Raw genomic sequence first — 22,294 nt, 5'->3', positions numbered from 1 at the left:
AATAATACTCCGGCTGGGCGATATGATTATATTTTGTCATTTCCCTACTCACATCGTTGCATTTGTATTATTACCCAATGCACATAATAAAACTGATACGTCCTTCAAATATTACAAAACATCGGGCACCACGCGGAGGCAGAGTGGCGTCCTGAGGGTGACTTCGGTTTATCCATCGCCAGTCTCCCCTTCCATCATGGAACAAACCGGCATCCTGACCGACTTCTAGGTCCCGCTGAAACATCGCTGTGCGGCCTGGCAATTTACCTACACAAGTACAGATATAATCTCGCTGTTCCTCAATAAAACAAACATGGACTACATGCCAACCAAAAGCCAAGACCAATTCAGTGTGATTTGTTAATGTTTCCTTTTCTTTCGTGTTACTACTATTGTTACTGATAACATGATTAGCCACATTAATTACAGATGGCGTACGAGCATAATAATAATTGTAACAGTTGTAGAGCATAATCATGGTATTTGGAACAACAGTATTATTATTACCATAATCAAGCTGCTTTCTTGGTTTTTATAATCTTATGCATACTTTTTCTTAAACAAACAGCCGCTAGTTGAAAATCAGTTGATTTGACTGTGATGTCACAGCGATCCCGTGAAGTGTGTAACAATTCTTACTAGTAAATGCTGTAATTCCTTTAAACTACACGTATGCTGGCCGTGCAGAGCGGCCGCTGGCGGCGGCTTCACATGGTAACATGCGGTTTCCCGAGCATCGGAGGTGAAAATCGATGAAACCGCCGCTCGGTTAGGCTACATGGCGCTATATAATCCCGAAACATGACAATACGTGTCTCCAATAGGAGGGCTCGCCATCCGTAAGCGCAGGCCAATGGAAGAGGCGAATGGGCGTGAGATGAAAAGGTGAAGCGCTTTTTGAGTTTAGTAAATGACTGCAGTAAAGAAATACAGCGGGGACAGCTGCGTGTGTATGTGTGTGTGTGCTTTTCTCTCCCTCCCCCCCACACCCCTACATCCCCAGGCCAGCCTTCTGTATGCAATGGAAATCAGATCGCGGGACCGTGAGCTGGGAAGATTTTGCAGCCCATCATGAGGATCCGAGGAGTATGATCCCGAAAGGCGGCCGTGTCCCACAAACTGTCCCAGACGATGGAGCTTGCTCCATGCTTAAATAAAAATCCGGTCCGGGGGGATGAACGCGCAGAGAATAAGGCTGTCTGCAGACCAGCGTTATTGAGAAGCCAACGGGCGCCTACAACTATGCGGGACTTTGGAGCGACGCTGCTTTCCTTGGGATGTAAATAAAAAAGACAAAATCTTGTAGAACAAACACCGTTGCGTATGTATATACTTTGGGATTCATTTAATGTAAGAGGTGTTTCCGTCTATACCTAAATGTATATGCAGATCGGCGCTGCAACGTAGCACACTTGTGTCTAGACAAAAAAAAAAATCCCTGTGCTACTACATCAAAATAAACGATACTATGGATCGTATGGGACAAGTCTGTTAAACCGTAAGGTTTTGTTCGTGCACCGTTGAAACGTGCGTTTTAGTGAGAAGCTGCTGTCTCTATCCATGGTCCTAAAACGAGCGTCCCAGTTAAAGGTGTGCAAAGCAATGTCTGTGGTCCCGGGAAAAGGATGTCCTCGCCACTTCTGGTCGTGAAAAGCATTCCGTGGTTTGTACGGGCTTAAAACTGAAAGAAGAAACGGAAGATTTTCTCATCCTTGAAGTGCGGAACCCCCAAAGAGGATTTTATTTCATCTGTGAACATCATTGTAGCACACGAACTACTACAATTCTTTCATCGCCGGCAAAAATGTACCGATTTAATGTGCTTGGGATCTATTTGTGGGAAACTATAGTTTTTTTTAGGTAAGTATTTTTTGGTTTGGCATAATTTAATTTTAAAACCCTATGTATTAATGTTATTATTTATTTTTACCCACGGATTGTCTCAGAATTCACATCAGGTTTTCTTATAGCTATGATTCCAGTATATTAGGAAACAAAGTAACGTGGAAGGATTAAAACATAAGTTGTGTTAAGTGAAGATGAATGTCTGTCTGCGGACGGCCTTATTTCAACAATTAACTATTCTTATGATCCCTTTGCTGAGAGAAAGCGATTAGTTGCATTAACTCGCTCACTGCATTGCCGGGTACGGCATCGATCTCTGAGACAAACTACGACCACTAGTGGTAGCTGTGTGGAAAAAAAAAATACAGGGGACCCGGCATTGCGATCAACAGGCTTTGTTAGAATATAAAGAAAATATTGTGTATATTCTTTATTATAAAATGCATACACCAATGTATATGTCAATTTTTATATTATCTTTAGGTTATTATAAAATTATTATTATTCATACTGTTGGCGCTGTATGGATTTTATTCTCGTGTCTAATCTATTACCAAACCTTCCTCTGCGGGGTTTCAAATCATCGGTTTAGGTGACAAATCGACGGTCATCAGCACCTTCACTAAATTAACACCTACTTAACAGAATTGCGACAGGCTGTAAGTGCGTTTTGCCAGTCATATGGTGCACAGTACAGGTGACACAGTGCTTGGCAGCGAATATGGTTTTTTTGTACCGTATGCAAGACTTTGACGGTGTGCGGATTTGCGCGGGAATAGCCCACCTAAGTTAACTGAAATCGCCTGCAGTGCTCGTTAAAAACCTCACCCGTTCACTTTTATTGTTCATAAAATCAGTGAGCTGGGGGCAAAATTACGGAACTGACGTAAGTGTACCCGCAAGTCTGTTTAGGCATCAAATGCATATTTGCATGTCGAATAAAAGCAGCGCTAACTTCTTCCAGGTGGTTTAAGGTGCTGTTCCGTAAGACTGATCGAGCGCCGATTAACGCCGCCGTATTTTCATAAAATAAAACAGTTGTTCCTCCATATTGAATGAATTGAGATGAAATCGAATTAAAGATAAACACGATTGGAGATCTTAGTTGCTTCCTTCAGATTTAATCTGGCAGTAATGATTGCGCATCCCTGCCGTTTAGTTAATGAAGCCGAATCATGATATTGCAGACCGTGTGCTGAACGCTGCAAATCGCCTTAATTGATATCGCAAAGCTCCTCTACCCAGACTCGGGCCTCATTGCAAATGCAGATTTATAAGTATTGATCACCCTGTCAGTGGCCATCCCTGTGATTAATACACATCCAGTGCTGTCGGACTTTATTTTTTTGTTTCATGTTTATTCATGAAACAAGAGCCGAGTGGGTGACCCCTAATCCCGACGTTTCTTTTTTACTAAATGAATCGCTCTCTGACTTTTTATTTAGTGTGGCGCAGATTTACAACTCTGTTCCGTGAAAAGGTTCTCCGATTATTAAATATAAAATTTAACTAAAAATATTTCGATGGTGTTAGAAGGAGAACATTTCCCCCTATTAAACATACGCACATAAAACTGTAAAATCAACGCAATCGTTTTGCAGTTAAGGCTAACTGAGAAAACGTGTTTTCGTTTCACTTGGGAATTTTCTAAGTATATATATTTTTAATACAAACAGTTTACATATTCATTTTGCTTTAGACATTTCCAAGGTTAATTTTGATCAAAATGCCAAGATATGCTTCTGCTAAGAATATATTAGTTCTAGTGGAAGTACAACTAGCTGTGGTACTGATAGTATCTTACAGAGACGTTAAATTAACCCTTGTTTTTGCTACTTGCTGCCCTGATTATACTCAGGGCAAAGGTCTAGTGTCTGGGGTCTGTGTGGTGTGTCGGCAACGGGGGGCTGGGCTGTGACAGGTTACTAATCACTCCTCCGGTGAATCCTTTATTGCTCCGATCATAAATGTCACATCATGGCAACATAAATGTAAATATGACTATAGATTTATTTGTAATAGTAGCTGGTTGCTTCATACCTTTGATTTGTCTTAGACCACCTTATATTAAATGACAAACGGTCATATGTTTCAGGTGAATTACACGTGCGGTTGAATTAATCGCAATTATTTTCCCACCGTGCACATTGTTCGGATTTTACGATGGAGGGGGCAGGATTTCAGCTGACGGTGCCCTACAGTTTGCTGCGTGGCGCGTATTCAGTCGGGAAAGTGAATTTACCGCTTCACATTAGCCACAGCATTCTGCAGATTTCCCACCTTTACAGCCGAAACTGTGTAAGTAACCTTGGATGAGAGGATACACGCATTTCCACTGGCGTGCGTTTCGTTTCACCTGAAACTCCCAGATGGCCGGGAAGGAGGGGGTGGGGGTCGCCCTCGTAGCTTCGCAGCAGCGTGGTGTCCGCAGCAGAAACCGGGAGTGTTAATTCAGCACTGCTGATCTCGCTGCGTACCAGTCGGGCAGCAGGCCTCCATCACTTATAGTCTGTCGCAGGTCCAGGCCGATTCGGAGGGAAACAAGGGGTAGGGGGGCAGGCGACCTCGGGAAAACCTTGTCAGAATCATGTGCATGAAAGGAGACATGTACTGTCGTCCGTGATACTCCCCCCACAACACACCCCTCCCACCAGTTCATCCATTCAAGGCAATAGCATTGCCAGGGACTAAGAGATTGTAATGCATTATCGATTGGAGTGAAGGTACATTTTGGTACAAATGCAGCTCTTTCGCTAATGATCTCTCCTTCTGCTCACTGTTGTGACGTAACTGGACTTGCATTTCTGTCAAACAGCCCTTGATTCAATTTAATTTTCCACTGGGAGCATTGTTTTTACTAAAGGGGAACGCAGCAGCTGTACCCAGCGTTCCTGTGTTTTTTCCAAGCCACTAGACAGCCGGGATAAACAAACATCGAATGAATGTCTGGATTTGCCGCACAAAACCAAGAACGGCATCAAAATTGAGGATCCGTCATTTTCTTATCAAGCGCAATCCAAGCCTATTCATGGAATACCTCACTTTTATAGAATAAAAATCTATATCCTAACATGAAGATTTGGGAAACCAGGCAGCATGGAGATTTAGCCCATGGATGAGAAGCAGCTGATTCGGTTCTGATGAAGCTTTCTGTGGTCGTACCTTTGACTGACTGGCCCAGGTACTGTAACTATTCAGCTGTGTAGATGGGAAGCACTTGTTCGGTGCCATGGATGAAAGACGGTGACTCTCCAACAGTCATTCATGCGGCAAAGGTGTGCTTAGAGCTACAGTATTATGGAAAGCGCTGACAGAGAAATTCCCCGTCTTGAGAGGCTCTGGGATAATGAGGAACCTACTGATTATTGCCCATAAAGTATACAGATCTCTTGGCTTTTTACATGGTAATTTATAGCTGAAAATGCAACAGATATTACCTGTTGACTACTTGTTGTAGCGCCTTTGGGTCTTAACTGCAGCCTGGCATATTGACGGTTGTGGAAGCTGCTGACTTCGATTGTGACGAGCTGTGTGAAATTCAAACAGCTTCGGAGGCTCCTGTCACAGCAAAATCTCACTGCCTCTGATGTTTTATTCCTTATTTCTTGGGAGTAACGTTGGTCTTCAGCAAATCTCCAGAATAGAATCCTTTTCCTTGTAGTCCGGATTCTAAAGACATCATCATATCATGGGATTTTAGACTGATTTATGGCACCAGTAAGGGACGGAAGAAGATGAAACAATGTCATTTTAAGATGTCTGGAGATGCCAGGAGTGGAAGTAGGTTGAGATATGTCCAAGAGGCTGGAAAGATTAATATATTTTTTTAGCTTTTTAAACGTGATTCTTCCCAAGAAATACACTCTGCAGTGTGACTCGTGTCTGTTTCCCAGTAATTTTGTCATCATATTGCTGAAATTAAAGAAGAAAAAAGATGTCCCTAAGTTACTCCTCTTTGCTGAGTATGCTCCTCGGAGAGGAGTGTGTGACTGTGTCACCCTACGTCACTCAGTTCCTGCCTGATTTGACAATGAGGTCAAACATCATTCACTCTCAAGGGCCCATGAAGCTTGAAACCTATATAAACAAATCCAGATAACACACCCTGTTCCTTACGTTCATTGCCCTCATGATCAGACCTCAATTATTCCTGTACAAAAGCTGTTACAGGAGCTTGTTGTTATGCCCAGCATGTTTCACCACTGGAAGTCAGTGCAAGGAGAAAGCAAATGAGAACTTGTTGTGAGATGCTAATCCGCTACGCTAACCAACATATTTGACCATTACTTGCCAAGCATGATAATGTTTTCTGTACAGCAGATGGGATTTCCACACTCCAGTCACTCGCTGTCTAGGTCGGTATGTTAAGCATCATTCTCCATCCAGTAAAATTGAATCGTTCTGATCTAATGAAGACTCTTAAATCTAGTTAGAGACTCCCGTTCATAATGATGTACCTGCTCTTGGTCAACCACATGAATATTATCACTAAAGTGTAATGAAGTCTTTACATTTTGGTAGTGACAGTGAATGGAGCCACAGGTGACAAATAGACAGACTGACATTAGTTCATTTTGTTAACTGATTGTTTAAGAATTACTGGTTAATCTTTCCCCTTTTAGTAATTAGATGGAGGGTCTTTGTATTGGAAAAGTATGAGGAGATTATGTCAGTATTATGTTCCAGCATATGCTCTTGCTTGGTGAACTGTTTAGGAACATAAGATAGGCTATGTAATTTGTGAACAATGAAATGCGGTTTTGGAAGGAATTTCTGCATTTTTACATCCAGGGTGATGAAGGAATGAATGAATTTTTATTTCAATCACATGCATGCACATGGATAGATAAAGATGCAGGCGTAAATCACACCAAAAATACACACCAAAATAAAGTTAAATGATTTTAGACTGAAATCTGGGGATAAGGGAACTGGAAAACAAAACAGATATCTGTGTTCAGGATTTTGTGATTTGTCATTAAGTAAAGACTGTTTGATAAATGGACTGAAATTATGAAAATGTGTATTTTTCATAAATAACAATACGGAAAATAAAGGTGAATTTGTGCTGTGTAGTTATGACTTGTTCAAAATCTATCCACATATTCAGTTATAAACTTAATTTATAAAATAACTATATGTTTTGGACAGCCAGTTCATTGGCAATACTGTTTGTTAGGATGGTTATTTAATGATCATTGATGCATTAAACTGACCCCAGAGCATTGATCAGATTGGATCGAATTTCAGCAAAATATGGAAAGGTCATAATACACTTAAACAATCTGCATGTGTCAGATTTATACTAATATATTTTAAATCAATTTTAAAATATGTAGAAACATGCAAATAATGTTTGTATATGCAGGGATTTCAAAATAGATTAGGATTACTAATTATTACTAATGATTACTATAAATGCAGGACAAGGTGCCGTCCACCACAGTGCCACAACTCGCCTGATTTCCCAGAGTTCCCTGCTGATTGTGTTCATGACATCACACTCGAGGTTCTTTCCATAGCTCTTGGGTGCCGTTTCCATGCGATAACGTTTCAGATAACCTTTCTGACGCTTTCAGTGCAGCGTTCAGCCCGTGTGGCCTTGGCTATCTGCCGGACGCGTTTCTGTATGCACGCCGTTCCTGTTTACCCCGGAGCTGCTGTTGGCTCCTCGTTCCGCTGCCAGGTTATCAGATACACCTGCTCTTTGCACAGATTGTTCCTTTCAGTGCTTCAAGGCCACGGACAGACAACTGGTTTTCACACTTATTTAATTCAGAAGAGTGTCCTTTTAATAATAATTATATTTACAAAAGAACGGGGCTTGCACAGCGGTGTTGTGGTTAGCATGGTCACCCTGCTTCTTTGGAGTCCAGGGACCGATTCCTGCCTGGTTTCATTCCTCCCTGAGGGGTTCTGGATGCGTGTGAACCTGTATAGGACAGACAACATAGAAGATGAATGAATGATGAACATCTGGCACAGCTCGTTATTGGTATAACCTGCTGTGACTCTGTAGTAGCCACACAGTTTGGAGCTACACCTACTTCTGATGAACCGTGGCAACCTTTTGACACTCTTTCTCGGATCAGCACACAAGAGAGGGCTGGCAAGCTGGCCGGCCTGCGCTCTGACTAACGGAGCACGTAACTTGGAAGATGGCTTGTCTGTTAATGTGTTTATGGTTAAAAAAACACTATCTAATGCTTTTGCTAATAAAGTTCGCTAAAAACAATCACTGATAATATTTAGCAAGATATTAACATTACGAGCACATTCTTTTCGTGCCGATGCTTCTCAGTTCACTCTCAGCCAATCGCACTCACTCGCCTCGTATTCTTTCGCTCTCTCTCTCTCTTCCCCCTCCACCCCTTCCTCAAGCCTGGCGGCATCAAAAGAAGCGGCAGCGAGGAAGGCCGTCACCCCGATGCCCCCCTCCGAGTTCCTGGACAAGCTGATGGGCAAGGTTTCGGGATACGACGCGCGGATCAGGCCCAATTTCAAAGGTAAGTGAGGTCGGCTCCACGGATCCGATTGGACAGAAGCACAGCAGCTGCCAGGCACCCAAGAGCCAATCACGGTCCAGCAGACAAACTTTGTGGTTTACTTGGGAAGCTGATTTAATTTAGCACTAATGCCACCTTGCCTATTTACATTCAGCGTCAGATTTTTAACCAGTTAACTAGGAAAGATATTTTAGGTTAAGTTCTAAAACTAGATTCTCAGGATTGGATTTTATATCAGTCTGGTCCATAAAAGCATAAACCACAATGACCCCCCTGCACAATGACTGTTGCTGCACGTCATCTCCGTGCTCTGACAGAATCTGCGGCGGGACCGACAGCACAGAGTAAGCGGCAATATGAAAATTAATAAGAGCCACATGTCTTGAGATGTCAGACGTTCGCTCGTCGGCCGGCGGCTAAATCACAACAGATGATCTGAGGGATGGCATTACTGACTAACTGCGGCACTGTGCCACAGCGCAGAGAAAAAAACATCATAAATCAATGTAAACGATACACCCAAATGGACCAGAACTGGCCTTCCATTTATGGACCAGATAAATGAAATAATTAATAATGCTATAATTAAACAATAACACCAATCACTAACAATAAATAAATAAATAAATAAATAAATAACAATAATATCAATAATAATAATAATAATGCAGTCATTGTACACAAGCCAGGGAATGACTACATTTTTGATGTGGTATGAATCAAGGAGGAAATCTTTATGATGTTTGATAGAGCACATGTCAAGGCAGCAATGCTGCATATTTTCCCGAGGGGCACAGACACACTGTGGGATGTAAAGCACCATCACGGACGCAGTTAATGCGTTTCGTATCCCTTTGATGACGTCCTCCTCCGTTAGTCTGCACAGACCACCTCAGGTTTCAGCCGCCAGGCATGATGACAAGGCTGACCCAGAGGCTGGAGGAACCAGCAGCGGCTCGGTTACATATGAGACCGGCGTGCTTTAGACCGACGTCTGCACTCCACTATGCCTCAGCCCACGGGATCATTTATACCGCTTGTAGCGTGTATAAAACACCGTGAATTAAACCTGCACGTATTACCAGAGTTTGTATTAACAGAGTTTATATTAATGCATACATGAACACAGCATGTATTGCATTAAGAAATGGCAGGAATTTCAGCCCCAAAAGGCTATTTAAATATCCCAGGTACTAACATGCAGACGTTAGCACGCAGACACGCTGCATGAGTATGGCGAAACGCTGCATGCGGCATGCTAGTTTACAGCACACATTTCCCCCAGAGCTGCTCACAACGTAAAGAGCAAAGGCATTTAGTTATCAAGGCTATACAGACAGAATTTTAATTTGGTTCAAATGAATTTCATTCTGGCATAATGTCTTCCACCAAGATGAGGTCTTGATAATAAAGAGCTATACCTATTACTTGCTTAACAGTACGGTTGTAGTATTGTACAGTATTAGTAGAGTAGTTCATAGTACAATGAACTAGTTCAGTTTCACATTTCTTTTATAAATTTAAAAAAAAATCATCAGTGAATTCTGAAAATAATGTAAAACAACCTTTAGTCCCTACAGGCTATCCTTATGCAAATTCAAGATATGAGGACTTTAGTAATGTATCACCAGTCAGGTATCCCCCCCACCCAGATTTCTGTAGTGAGTATTATGTTTCGAGGATTGTGTTTAATCTCTGCTAGCGGTATTCGTGTTACGCTGGTGAGGGCGCCTCGCAGTGATTGTTTGTTTGTCAACAAAAGGAGGCAGCTGCACGGTACAAGCTTTGAAGAGTTTCTCACGCGGCGAGATCAATCCGGCCCGCTTCCCAGTGCCGGCGGGGAACCGCCACGGAAACGCAGAGCCTCAGTGCCGATTGCGCAGCACGAGGTCTCTGCCGACCGCCGGGGCGAAGGAGCGGGCGGCCAGACTTCCTCAAATTAGTGCTGGTCCCACAGAGAAATAAAAAAGAGGAGGAGAATAAGAGCGCCTAGAGCGGTAAAAAAAGGCAGGAGGAGGCGCAGTGATCATCACCGGAATTAACTGGGGTGGGGGGGAACCTCGCCGACAATTCAGCGGGAGCTGGGGAATCTCCGAGTGCCGGTGACTGGCAGCGCTGTGGTACAGGAAGGAAAATCCGGTGTCGGAATTCATGAATTAGAAGCGTGTTCTCAGAGCGAGTGAGGCTTCTACAAAAACAGCAGGACGATGTTTAGGTGGGATGGCAGAAGACTCGCCTGCATCTCCCTGCCAATGGGGTGTGAACTGACCTTGGGAGCCGGATTTGGTCCACGCCGCCCGGTCGGGCATCTAAGTGGGACTCGGGCTCTGGGGAGCCGCCGAGACAGCGGATCCACGAGCCCGGTCTCCTTCTTAACACTGTCTCTCCGCATTTGTCACGGGCAAGGCGGCAGGACGCCGACAGGCATCGAGCGGTACGGGGTCCCTGCGAAAGAATGCTGTTCCCATGACGATCAGTTTGTCGCCACAGACGGCCATGACTTTTTCACGTTTTGTTGTTTTATTTAGCGGATGCTTATATCAAAAAAACAAAACTGTTTATGAGAAAGTAGGGTTAGCCAAGTCCCTGGAGCAATTGGGGGTTAAGGGCTCAATGGTGAAATCACACTGCCAACCTGGGGATTGGAACCAACAACCTTCTGATCACATGCAGAGCATCCGAATGTCTTAAGCTAAACACCACTCTCCCCTAGTATGTTTATTTATTTATTTATTTTACCTCGAAATGAGTCCTTAGTCCTAAACAGCAGCCAGCCTGCTGTCGTATATTTACTGACTGTTTCCAGTTCCTTTTGGGCCTTCCTTGCTTGTCTGTCTTTCTCCTCCAGATCCCTTGTTGACCCAATTAAGACTGCCAAAGCCAAAAAGACTGTACCGGCATTATACCTCATTACTTACCATGGCACTAGGTTCCAGACCCCACTCTCTCCTGTTTGTCTACAGAAACATGGTGCTGATTGACACGATTAAAGGGGGATTTGAATCTGACTCCGTAGCTTGTCGGGGGACCCAGTTTGTGCTGATATGCAGATTCAACTCAGGAGACGGAGGGGAAAACATCCAGCAGTATCAATATTTAAGCAGCGGTTTAGCTACACGCAGACAAGCAACAAATAAACAAAAATAAAGCCTATTATTTCAAAAACCGTGTTCATGAAAAAAGCCCTTTTAATGCAGTACTTTTCCTTTAGTCCACCAATACTGTTTAGATAAAGGTATTACGCCAGTCAAGAAAAATCATACATGCAGAGTTTATTATTTTAATACTGTAAGCTGGTGTGAATCTGATTCAGTTCCAGATCTGGATTTAAAAAAATAGGCCCTGAACCAGTAAGCCAGGGAGCAGTCTGTTCACGCCTCACCCCTAACGGCTGCCCTGGGAATGAGGTGTCCTCGTCATCGCCCCGGATCACCCGTAGAGAAATCCAGGCAGTGCTGGATCTGTTTACGGGTAAAAGAAAGGAAAAGCCGGTCCAAATGCGTCCACGTCCCCGGACCGGGAAACGAGTTGCCTGTACTAGAGCAGAACCGGGGCAGCAGGGGCGTCGCGATGAAGGGCGTGACTCTGGTTCAGCTTCACGAGGGCAGTGGGCTGCAGTGACCCTGAAGATCAGGGTCTGGACTTTCGTCCAAAATGTCTCCCTGGCAAGATGCCGTCATACCCAAGAGCGAGGTAACCTGAACCACCCCGTAAATACTCCCAGCTGCGTCGACGAGAGAAGTGTAAACAACATTAAATCTATATAACTTCGGGGGCGGTGCTTGAGACCCATACGAGGACATGAGGGAGACCTTGACCCGGAGCCTGGAGCTTATCCGGCCTGGAAGTCACTCCAGAAGCCCAAACGGGTTGACCGAGAAATGCGGGACGTCAGGAAGCTTCCAAAAAACATAGAGACGTTTTTAAATTAATGATAGGAAACTGTTTAACTGCGGGAATCACCCAGCTGGTGTGGAGGACACAACGTGGCATTCTGTGCAGTTTGTTAGCAGGAGAGTTGGAAGGGGTCGTAGAGCTTCCAGAAACTGGGATAAGGGTTATTTTTGTGCAGAATTTTCGGACGGGGTAAAAATAGATTCTCTGCGCCTGGCGCCCTTTAAAGCGTGAACGGGCATGATGTGCAGGCCCGAATCGGATCGCTGGGACCGGGGGGATACGTGGTGCCGTTCTCGCTCCAGGACGGTTTCACGGAGCGGTGGGAAAAGGACCCGTTTTCTATTTCCGCCAAATGAATGGGCTGCCCCTCGATCCCGGCACTGAGAGCCTTTTTAAGGCAGCGGTTTCCAAGCATCACCTCGAGATTCCATGTTCGTTCCTGGTCCTTGTCATGTTCCACCCCCAGCACAACTGATTCATCACATCTTTGACTGCCGAGGTTAGTTGATGGAGGCTCAGTGAGTAATGCTGTAGTCTCACACCTCCAGGGTTGGGGGTTTGAATCCCACCTGCTTTGTTTCTATACAGTTTGTATTCTCTCCTATTGTTGGTGTGGGTCTCCTCTTGGGACCCTGGTTTTCTTCTGCAGTCCAGAGACATACAGTTACGTGATTCGGTGCTTCTAAGTCATGGTTCCCTAATTCCGGTCCTGGAGTGCAAGTCTGCAGTTTGCAGATTTCCCTGCTGAAACATACCTTATTTAGCCCACCAGCTAATTACCACATTTAGTAGGTGTGTTTGAGCAGGGAAATCTGCAGACTGTGCTGCAGACTGTGCTGCAGACTGGCCTTCCAGGATCAGTACTGGGCAACCCTGCTCTAAATTACCCAGAGCCTCTGCCCTTCAGATGGACCGGTTGTCGGTTCCCCCAACGCTGTTCTGGATAAGAGAGTATGGAAGATGCATGGGTTGAACATTGGTTGATTAGCTTAAGCATGTCACCTCAAAGTGGAATTGAATAGATACAGTAAAAGCTCTCGTATCCGGCATTTAAGTAACCAGCACAATTCTCAAATTCAATTTTTTAAATTTCACTAAACTAAAAAGAACAAATAAAAGCATTGTGCAGTACATGTGTTAGATCCTGCACATGCCTACGGAACGACTGTATTATTTCTGATATTTTGCATAATTTCTGATATTTTGTATCATTTCTGACTTCATTGGTGTGAGTGTGTATAAAACAACTGAAGTGCAAGAAATGTGTATTTCAAGATTAATATTCAACTATCTGAAAAATTCCACTAACCAGCGCTGCCTAGGTGCAGAAGCTGCCGGATACGAGAACTTTTACCGTATATGGAATATCTTGGGATGCTGAGAAAGAGGTTTGCGAGCCCCAGCACCAAAGATTCCAGCATCCCTTTGATGGTTTTGCATCTCCATACCTGAATGCCGGGCCCCTTCCGGGCCAAGAATCCGTCAACGGCCTTTAAATGTGACAGGCGCGCTGGATCATTGTTCCAAAGCCAAGAAGGAAATCAAAAAAAAAAAAGCCTTCGGTTTACCTTCCCCAGGATGAGAGGGGGATTGATTTTTACAGAATGGCTTTAATCAGCTACCAGCACAACGAAGTCTCCAGCAGGAATAAATCAAAGGAGCAGTGATTCAGAAGGCACTGGCCTCTTAAGTGGACGATGTCAGCAAAGAGAGGAAAATTGTTTCTCGAACATTCGGATTGATTTAAGTGCTTTAACCTGTCTTGGGTGCTTCATGGATCGGCCAGGGAATGCCAATCAACTTCTGGGGCAATTTCTGCTATAAAAGCAGCAATCTTTTAATTTTGAACAGGCAAATAACTAGGGTGCCCTTGGGGGCCTGTCCGTTAAACCAGCTGTCATCCCTCAAATTCGTACACTGAAATGCGATATTCCTAAACTGCAGTGGAACATGAGCAAGACTTTTTCTGTGCGACTCATGTTTAAAGCTTTAAAGTGGTGCTCTGTTGTTATTCCCACAATCAGGTATATCTGCAAAGGATTGGCTAATGGATAACTGAGAGGGGAAAAAGCTAAACTAAAAAAAAAAAGGACTGAAGCGTCCCACAATATCTTTAAAAATGAAATTTAACAGTGCCTGTTGATAATTGAGAAATAGAGTCAAATAGCAGACAAAGTCACAACTTGTGACACAAATTTTGTACTGTAAAGTAGTCCGATACAGAGTCAGTGGAAGCTTATTTGACGGTCTCGGTGATAATGGTAATTACTTAATTCTTTAATTAATTAACAGCCATGTAACATGGAGACCGATGAGCGAGACTTGACTCATAAATGAACTTATACCGTAACAGTGATAGCACCCCCTAGTGGCTGCACTTAATTCTCTCCTTGTGACAGACAAAAAAAAACTAATTGGACCCTGGTGACCTATTGTGAACCCAGCCCATGTTCTGTAACCACTCCTGGTGCCGATGGTTATCCCCATGAAAAATGTAGAACAAATACATACATATATAAACCAGAATATTAATGCCTAATAATACCATTCAAGCAAATTAAATGGTCAAAACTGCAATTTATTTGCCAGTATATTGTTTCATATTATTATTAGTTAGGTAAAGATTTAATTAGCTAATGCTCTCTAACCCTAATAATTTGTTTTTAGATTATGCACTGACAAGGTCAGCTGGCCACATATGTACTTGAAAACGTTTGATTAATTAGCCAATCGAAAGTGCTAAGTTTGTCCAAAGCCATTAAAGAGGAAGGTGACATTAAGGCGATGAATCACCGTGCCCTCCCCACGCCGTTGCCTCGGCGACATGTTTTATCTCTCCAATTATATTGCTTCACGCTTGGCGGTTCCGGGACTCGGCTCATGTCCCTGTCGAGCTCACACATGCAAAAAAAAAAAATATATAAAAATCTTAAGCCACTGAACTGAACAGGGGATACTGAGATTTCCTTCTTCTTTGCCCTTTCAGTCTCAGAGCTGCCAGGATGAAAGGGCAGCCATTGGTCCTCCCCAAAGGCCACACCCCCCACAGGCTCCACCCACATTACAGTGATAATTAGCTGATGCCAGCATACCATGTAGTCTGTGTGTTATTCCCTCTCCAAGTGTACTCTGCCACCCGCACGCTTCTCACCCCCCACTCCCCGTCCCTCCTGGACCCCCCTGTTGGGCCGCTTCCTCCCTATAGCCACAATCTTCCCCCCAAACTCTGGCATGAGCGCTAGGAGGTCCTGCTACTCACATCGCTGTGTGTCTGAGTGAGCGCGTGTGTGCGTGCGGTACCTGCTGTTAGAATGTGTGTTTAATCCTCATCTTCTTTCTGTTAGACCCTCAAGGCTCCAAATCAGAAGCTTCTCGCAAGAAAGGTACTCTTTCTTTATTTATCCTGGTCCAGTATTTGCTTGAATATTCTATAAGCAATCGTGTTGATTTTTTATTTTTTTTTAAACAATAAAGTGTGTAAGACATGTAACTAGTTGATAGATACAGAAGATTTGTTTCAGTTAAATGATTGGGCCAGTGTGTTAATATTAGCAATTCATACCCAAATTTTGGTAGTTAAGCAATAATTGCAGGCTGTGTCTATGATGAAGGAAGGTATGGAGATAGTTATTAATTAAAAGTTTAGGGAGACAGAGGGAAGGTTTATTTAAGATTAGAGTTCTATCCCCATTTAACTCAAGGAGGGCTACCCGGTCTTACTGATGAAAGACTGTCTGCTCAATTATGCAACCTCAGCTCTTTAACGAAGCATCATTAAGCTCACAAAAGCTCAGTGTAGGCCGTCGCTTACGAAGGGGTGTTAATCAGCAGGAAGTGCGGCGGGGAGGCGCCTGTCTGGCGATCATTGTGGTCGGCAGATTTAGGGGCATTCTTTTGGGATTCGTCTGAAATGCTTTGGCCCTCAAAACCATTAACGTATTAATGGGAATTGAGCCGTTTTTGGAATGTCAAGCATGTCTGGCATCGGAAAGGACAGGAGCACACAAACACATACCCACACACGCACACCCACCTGGGCTTTTAATGAAATGTCTCCCGTAACTGATTTGTGCTTGACTGTGTGCCAGAATATGGCAGCATCCTACATCTGATATAAAAACCCAAAGCTTCCCTACAGAGAATATCCAGTTATAACGCAAATACACATTGTGTAGCTTAAGAGTGTTGCAATACTATACATATCCCAACCAGTCATAATTTAATTTGGAATCATTTTTATGCACATTTTCCACTTAAAACAGAATCTAGGTTATTTAATATTGGACATTAATTTCACAATATAGGTGACATTATAAACGTATTATTATGTGTGATACCTGACTGATGCTATGAAAACCATATGCAAAAGGATTATGGGGTGTGTTAGCTATTTTTGGTGCCTTTTTATGTGGCACAAAGTTTTGTTGGTCCTTAAGGGCAGCCAATGAGAACTCCGCCTTCTGGCAATAAGCCCCACCCACTTCAAACACACAAAGGTCGTGTTTTTCACAGTCGTGACTGAATACTCTCAGCCTGAAACCAGGGCGGCGCCTGGCGGTGGCGGTGGTCTGAACGTGACGTTAATCAGCCCTGCCGACGGAGTGCAGCTGGTCCATCCTTCATCAGACTTGCCATCTACGTAACGTAGGCTGATGTTTTCCTGGTTTCAAACAGGGAAGCTTTCTCTGGGAGACCGATTCCGCAGCTTCTTAGGGACAGACCGCACGTGGGCAGGAGTCTCCGAGGGCTCTTGGGTGGTCTCTGTCATCTTAGTGCTTTAAAGAACATTCTTCGCACTTCCGATGTTGTTATAATAACGTCTTTCAATTGCCCCAGATTATGTGACAGGCAGGGTCGGATTATGCCACACAACATAAAAATAATAAAAATAAAATATGGGTTCTTTTACATTCTAAGTGGAACCATAGAGGAGACACGCTGAGGTGCTCACACTGCAGACACTGCCTTTACGAGCTTATCAAACATGTCATCATTCATTTCCCTTTTGTTCCATGTCACCCCCATGAATATAAGTGGCCCCCGATGGCCCCCCCTAATCAACATTTTCTGCAGGTGCCACTGGTGACAAGACAACATTTTTCCAGCAAAAATGATGATGACAGAAATGAACAAACTAGGTTGCATGTTCAGACTACTGGTTATTTTCAGGCCCTAACGTCTCTGGGACTTTTTCCACGCTCTACATGCAACGTGAAGCGTACCAGGAAAGAATGTTATTCCCCTGAAATATCCCAGTATTTTTATCCATCCTGTGGCTAGTGTAACCGTCATTAGGCTCCTGATACGGAATGTGGGGGCTCTCCACAGCACCACTGACGAAACGGCATGGGCCAGCGGGAATCCCCCCCCCCCCAACAAAGGAATTAGAAAGTGTGATGTCAAGCCCTTTGCTAATCCAACTGGAAATGGCCTGGAGCAACTGCATCACTGGATAGCTGGGTGATGTTTTGAGATATACCATGTGATTTTTATTTATATACCATTCTGACTGCCGACAGCCTCTTGATTTTTCCTTGCAGGATATAAATATAGATAAACAGCGTATAACGTTCCCACACACAGAATACGGTGGTATTTATAACCGCGGTATGATGCGCATGAGGTTGGACGCCGCAACGTTACAGAGAAACTCTTCACCATAGCTCGCATTCTGCACTCTCGCTAACGGCGACACGTCCCCAAGGCTGCATCCACAGTGCTGTGAGTGATCGTCGTGGCGACAGTCTGGCGTGTCACATGGCTGGTAGACGATTGGTTGGGAGAGGGGCTTTAGAAGAGGGATTCCGGAAACAGGGCTGCAGTTTAGTAAGATGGTATTTCCGCTATCAGCACGTCTCATTAAATTTGAATGATCGTCAGTTGTGAGAAAGATTTCAATACACCTTGCAACAGCCTGCGTTGTTAATTATATATGAAAGTAGTCGTGTACATAACAACTATGTCCTACTGCAGTACTACAAATTAATTTGTACATAAATCCCAAACCCAGGTCGGTTTGGCGTGGGGGGGTTGGGGACAGGGACAGCTGGAGGAGCTATTTCTTAAATTTATGCTGAATGTCCATGAATCTGGGGCTGTCTGGAGCCGCCCAAGTGTCACAGTAAATTAGCAAACAGTGTGACTCATCTACTTAGCATAATAATCTCCTGTGCGAGAAAAAACCGTGTGCACTGGGGGCAGATTTGACTAGGGGTGGATTGCGGGGGGGGGGGGGGGGAGGGGGCAAGTTAGGCTTATGAAGGGTTAAAATACCCCTCACACCTATGAATGGGGGGGGGGGGGTGCTTGTCTATTGACCAACACATTGCCCTCCTCCTCATTTGTTCAATGGCATGAGTCATTGCTAAGATTTATACCCCAAGGCACACCGATAAATAGCTATCTATGGATTAACTTTCTGATACACTACTCCGCATTTACATAAACTGTGCCCAAATAAATGCGTATTAAAATACAGCCATCAAAGACAGGAATTCCACCGAAACCTCTGGGGAGCGGAGCAGAATTCCCCCGTCGCCATGACACCCAGTAAGTAAATCTCGCAGAGTAATAGGTGACTCCCCTCCGCCACCCACATTAAAAATGCATCTGAAGATGTGCTAACAGAGGCCTCTTATCAACTGACTAGTGTACCGCGGTAAGCGAGCAGTTAATGGGCCCTCCGTTTCATTCCCAGGGACTCCCAGCAACATCAATCCCAAAAGCTGCACTACGATCAATAGCATCGATACAAACACCCATGCAGTGGAGTCTCCCTTCAGCCTGGTTTTTGGTTGCTGGTCTGTGGCTGCGAGCTCCCGTGACATTTCTGTCCTCTGAAACACAAGCTGCTGCATTTTGCGTTACAAATGCCATAAATTCTGAACACAGAAATATTATTCAATGTCTTTTTTTTGAGTGTGTAGGTATGCATTCCTAGAAGGGGGATTTCTGAAATAAAATTTCTGTTTTTCCCAGCTAGATGTCCCCCCAGTCACCGCCTTGACAACATGACAGTTCCCTGTAATGACCTAAACATTGCATTCATCTTAAAAAGCTATGCTAATATAAAGGTCTGTGTGTGATATTTGCGACACATTGCTGTTGCAAAATTCAGAAAAATGCTGAGTTTTTGTTTTTGTGAAAGTCACTGTTCCCCCCTCATCCCCCTGCTCCTATTTGTACAAACTGTCTTGGTTTGGAAAAAAGTGTGAGGAAGGAGATAAAGGAACAAAAAAAAACAGAAACACAGAGGTGGCTCTATGAAGCGACAGGTCGGTCCTGCCACGTCTCTTCGTTTAACAAAGAGCGGCTCTCTGGCGTGTGTCACGGCAGCACGTTACGCTGCTAGTCTCGAAGAGGTGTGAAATTAGAAGGTGGTTGATGTGGTGTGGCAGGACTACGCTGAACACGTCACTTTGACTGCAGGTTCTTGACGATGAATCACTTGGGCTGTCTGTCCACAGTTGGTAGAACGGACAGAGGTAATTAAAACCTGCACCTTGACGAGCAGCCGATAGGACTCTGTTAGTCAAGCCTGGTGCAAGAAAATTACCTTTTAATGTTAGATGAATAGCAGGGTCTAATTCTAATTAAACACTATTCTAAAATATTCAGCACAATAGTCTGATACACATATAATATCTTTATACGGTCATAAAATAAAAGGTAAATAAGTAAATGGCAGACTACATAGTAGTATGATCAAAGATATGTGAAGATAAAAAGGTTTAATGTTTTAAAAACATCAGTAATTGAAAAGGAGTGGTAGCCTTGTGTGGCAGCATTACAGCAAGCCTGCTGATGTGCTGCGATACACGGTGTATTCCCCAAGGGCAACGGCACGCGGCACAGTGAGGATTTACATCACAGCCATCAGCACCAAGCTCATTCCTGCTACATTTGATGCTTAAAACAAGAATTTACTGATTTGTAACATGTAACATTTGTTTTGAAAGGATATTTCAAGTTCTTGGTGGAAAAGAAATCTTTAATAATTAGAGCACAAACATCGATGCATGAGTAATGACCCTACACAAGTGAAAACAGGACGTACGACCTTTAACATTAAAAGAAATTATATACACACTAAGGGTTTGCTCTTATTTTAAAGGAATTAGGGAATATTTTATTTTAAGGTGGACCGATTTGTTAATACTAGGTAATTTAACTTAGGGCTAAAACAGTGTGGAAAACTTTTGCTATTGTAAACAAGCACATTTCCATGTTCCCTAAAAGTATTAGGAAAATCAGTAATTTGTGAAACTTGCAAAAAAACACATATTTTAATCAGTTTTATAACCCCTCTTTAAGTATTTCTAGGAATTACATTTTTTTCAAAGCATGCAGTTGGCCTAAAGCAAATCATAATCTTGTCATGAATTATACTTACTAGATTGCAAATATGCAGTTATACTGAAATCTGAGTTTGAAAGATTTCATGCATTAAGTTGTGTAATGGAGGCTAGCAGGTTTGCCTGCAAGTAAATGCAAAACACACCAATAACGGCCTTTTGCCGTAGGATTTACATTTATTTGTTGGTCACTTTTATTTAGCTAGCATGACTTTTTTTGAGAAGGCATAATCAGAGTATCTGCAGCAATTGGGGTCTAAGATGCTCACTGCGGGGCCCTATGGTGAAATCACTGAAGCGGATTATAGGATTCGAACCATAACCTTCTGATCAATGCATAGCAGCCAGAGCCCTGAGCCAAACGACACACCGTGAAACGTTTTCAAAACACTAGGCGATGCCAGGTGGTTTCCAACTGCATGTCAAGTCAGCATGGATTTCGATCTGTCAGTTTTGTTTTCAAACTCAAGACAAAAATTCTGGTGAACGCAAATGGAACAAGAAAGCTAAATCAACCAATATACTTGTAAGATAAAGCAAAACAAAACAAAATGCCAATTAAAAAAATAACCAAACAAAATTAACTATCGAACAAGAGCTTTAAAATTAATAAACACCAATTCGTCCATATACAATACATGCAATTCCATTAAAAACAACAAGGATTCAAAAACTAGCGCTGCTTAGATCCCTAATAACACACTGCAGTACAGAATTCACACCAAGGTAAAACAAATAGAATATGCAAGCATTGATATTAGCGTTACCCCTGCTCAGGGACAGCCCGACCAAGACAAAGGTCCCCTTCTACTGAGCCCGAAGGAGTACACTTAAGTAAGTCTTACGTATAAGAGATTTCGGTGAAACATTCAATTAATAACCATAAATCAAAACCGATGCAAGCATGCCTTAGAAATCAGACATGGAGTAACATCGTTATCAATCTGGAAACGAACATTAAGTCGTCCCTGCCTGAAATATCGATATTTAATAAATCTTTAAAATACTGCGTTACGGAAAAAAACCCCAAATCAACATAAGACCATACCCCTCTCCGATAATAATTCTACAACATGCATGGAAATCGAACAAAAACACAGTGTCTTGTACGTCAAATCCGTGTGTATATCTATATAGACTTAGATACAAAGGATTTCCCAAAATCGGGGGTGTATGCAAGATGCGGACCTATAGAGGATATAAAAATCAGTGCAATGGCCGACTTTGGAGGGGATGACACTGATATAATGTGGTTTCTATAGTGAGTCAGTACAGAGTTATATTTTCATTTCTTGCTGGTGGGGATGTCAGGGACCTATAACGAAACGTGCTAAATAGAGTAAAGGTGCTCACAACCTGTCCTATTATTCACCCGAAATCATGATCATCCCCCGGATAATCTCCAGTTGCCCCCCCCCAATTCCACTCCCAGCACAACCGAGCGCATTTGTCAAGTGACAGGCATGTAAAATAGCATTTTAGCTCTGGCGCCAGTCCAATGATGCCACGTCATATCCCGGTCCTGTCACCCACCCGTCCGGCTTAGGTGGAGGTGATCCCTGCTGCGAACACCCTTCCAATCTTGCAGATGTAAAATAAAATAATAAATCGAACTTTACTGCCTCGTGCTTTCCCTCCATAAAACGTAGACGCGACAATGGGACCAGCGGTATAGGTACAAACCTCGGCGCA

At 43.4% G+C, this 22,294-nt stretch overlaps 1 protein-coding gene across 8 annotated transcripts in view; it reads left to right on the top strand.

Moving 5' to 3' along the window:
- Nucleotides 1-928: 928 nt before the first annotated feature.
- The window catches only part of glra1 (glycine receptor, alpha 1), a 54,426-nt gene continuing 33,060 nt past the window's right edge, over nucleotides 929-22,294 (top strand). The window contains exons 1-3 of one of the 8 annotated variants that reach the window (XM_023797426.2): nucleotides 929-1,860; nucleotides 8,227-8,351; nucleotides 15,593-15,631. In XM_023797426.2, coding sequence (XP_023653194.1) covers nucleotides 1,805-1,860; nucleotides 8,227-8,351; nucleotides 15,593-15,631 — 220 coding nt within the window. In that variant the 5' untranslated portion in view covers nucleotides 929-1,804. Of the gene's footprint in view, nucleotides 1,861-2,608; nucleotides 2,732-4,003; nucleotides 4,144-5,549; nucleotides 5,626-8,226; nucleotides 8,352-12,542; nucleotides 12,748-15,592; nucleotides 15,632-17,867; nucleotides 17,970-18,052; nucleotides 18,075-22,294 lie in introns of those variants that run through there. The other 7 variants (XM_023797428.2, XM_023797429.2, XM_023797430.2 and 4 more) reach the window with 7 other exon arrangements.

The sequence above is a fragment of the Paramormyrops kingsleyae genome, chromosome 10 (assembly GCF_048594095.1).
Source record: "Paramormyrops kingsleyae isolate MSU_618 chromosome 10, PKINGS_0.4, whole genome shotgun sequence".
Lineage (NCBI taxonomy): Eukaryota > Metazoa > Chordata > Actinopteri > Osteoglossiformes > Mormyridae > Paramormyrops > Paramormyrops kingsleyae.
Note: the sequence above shows the minus strand (reverse complement) of the source record. Positions and strands in the feature narration are given on the sequence as shown.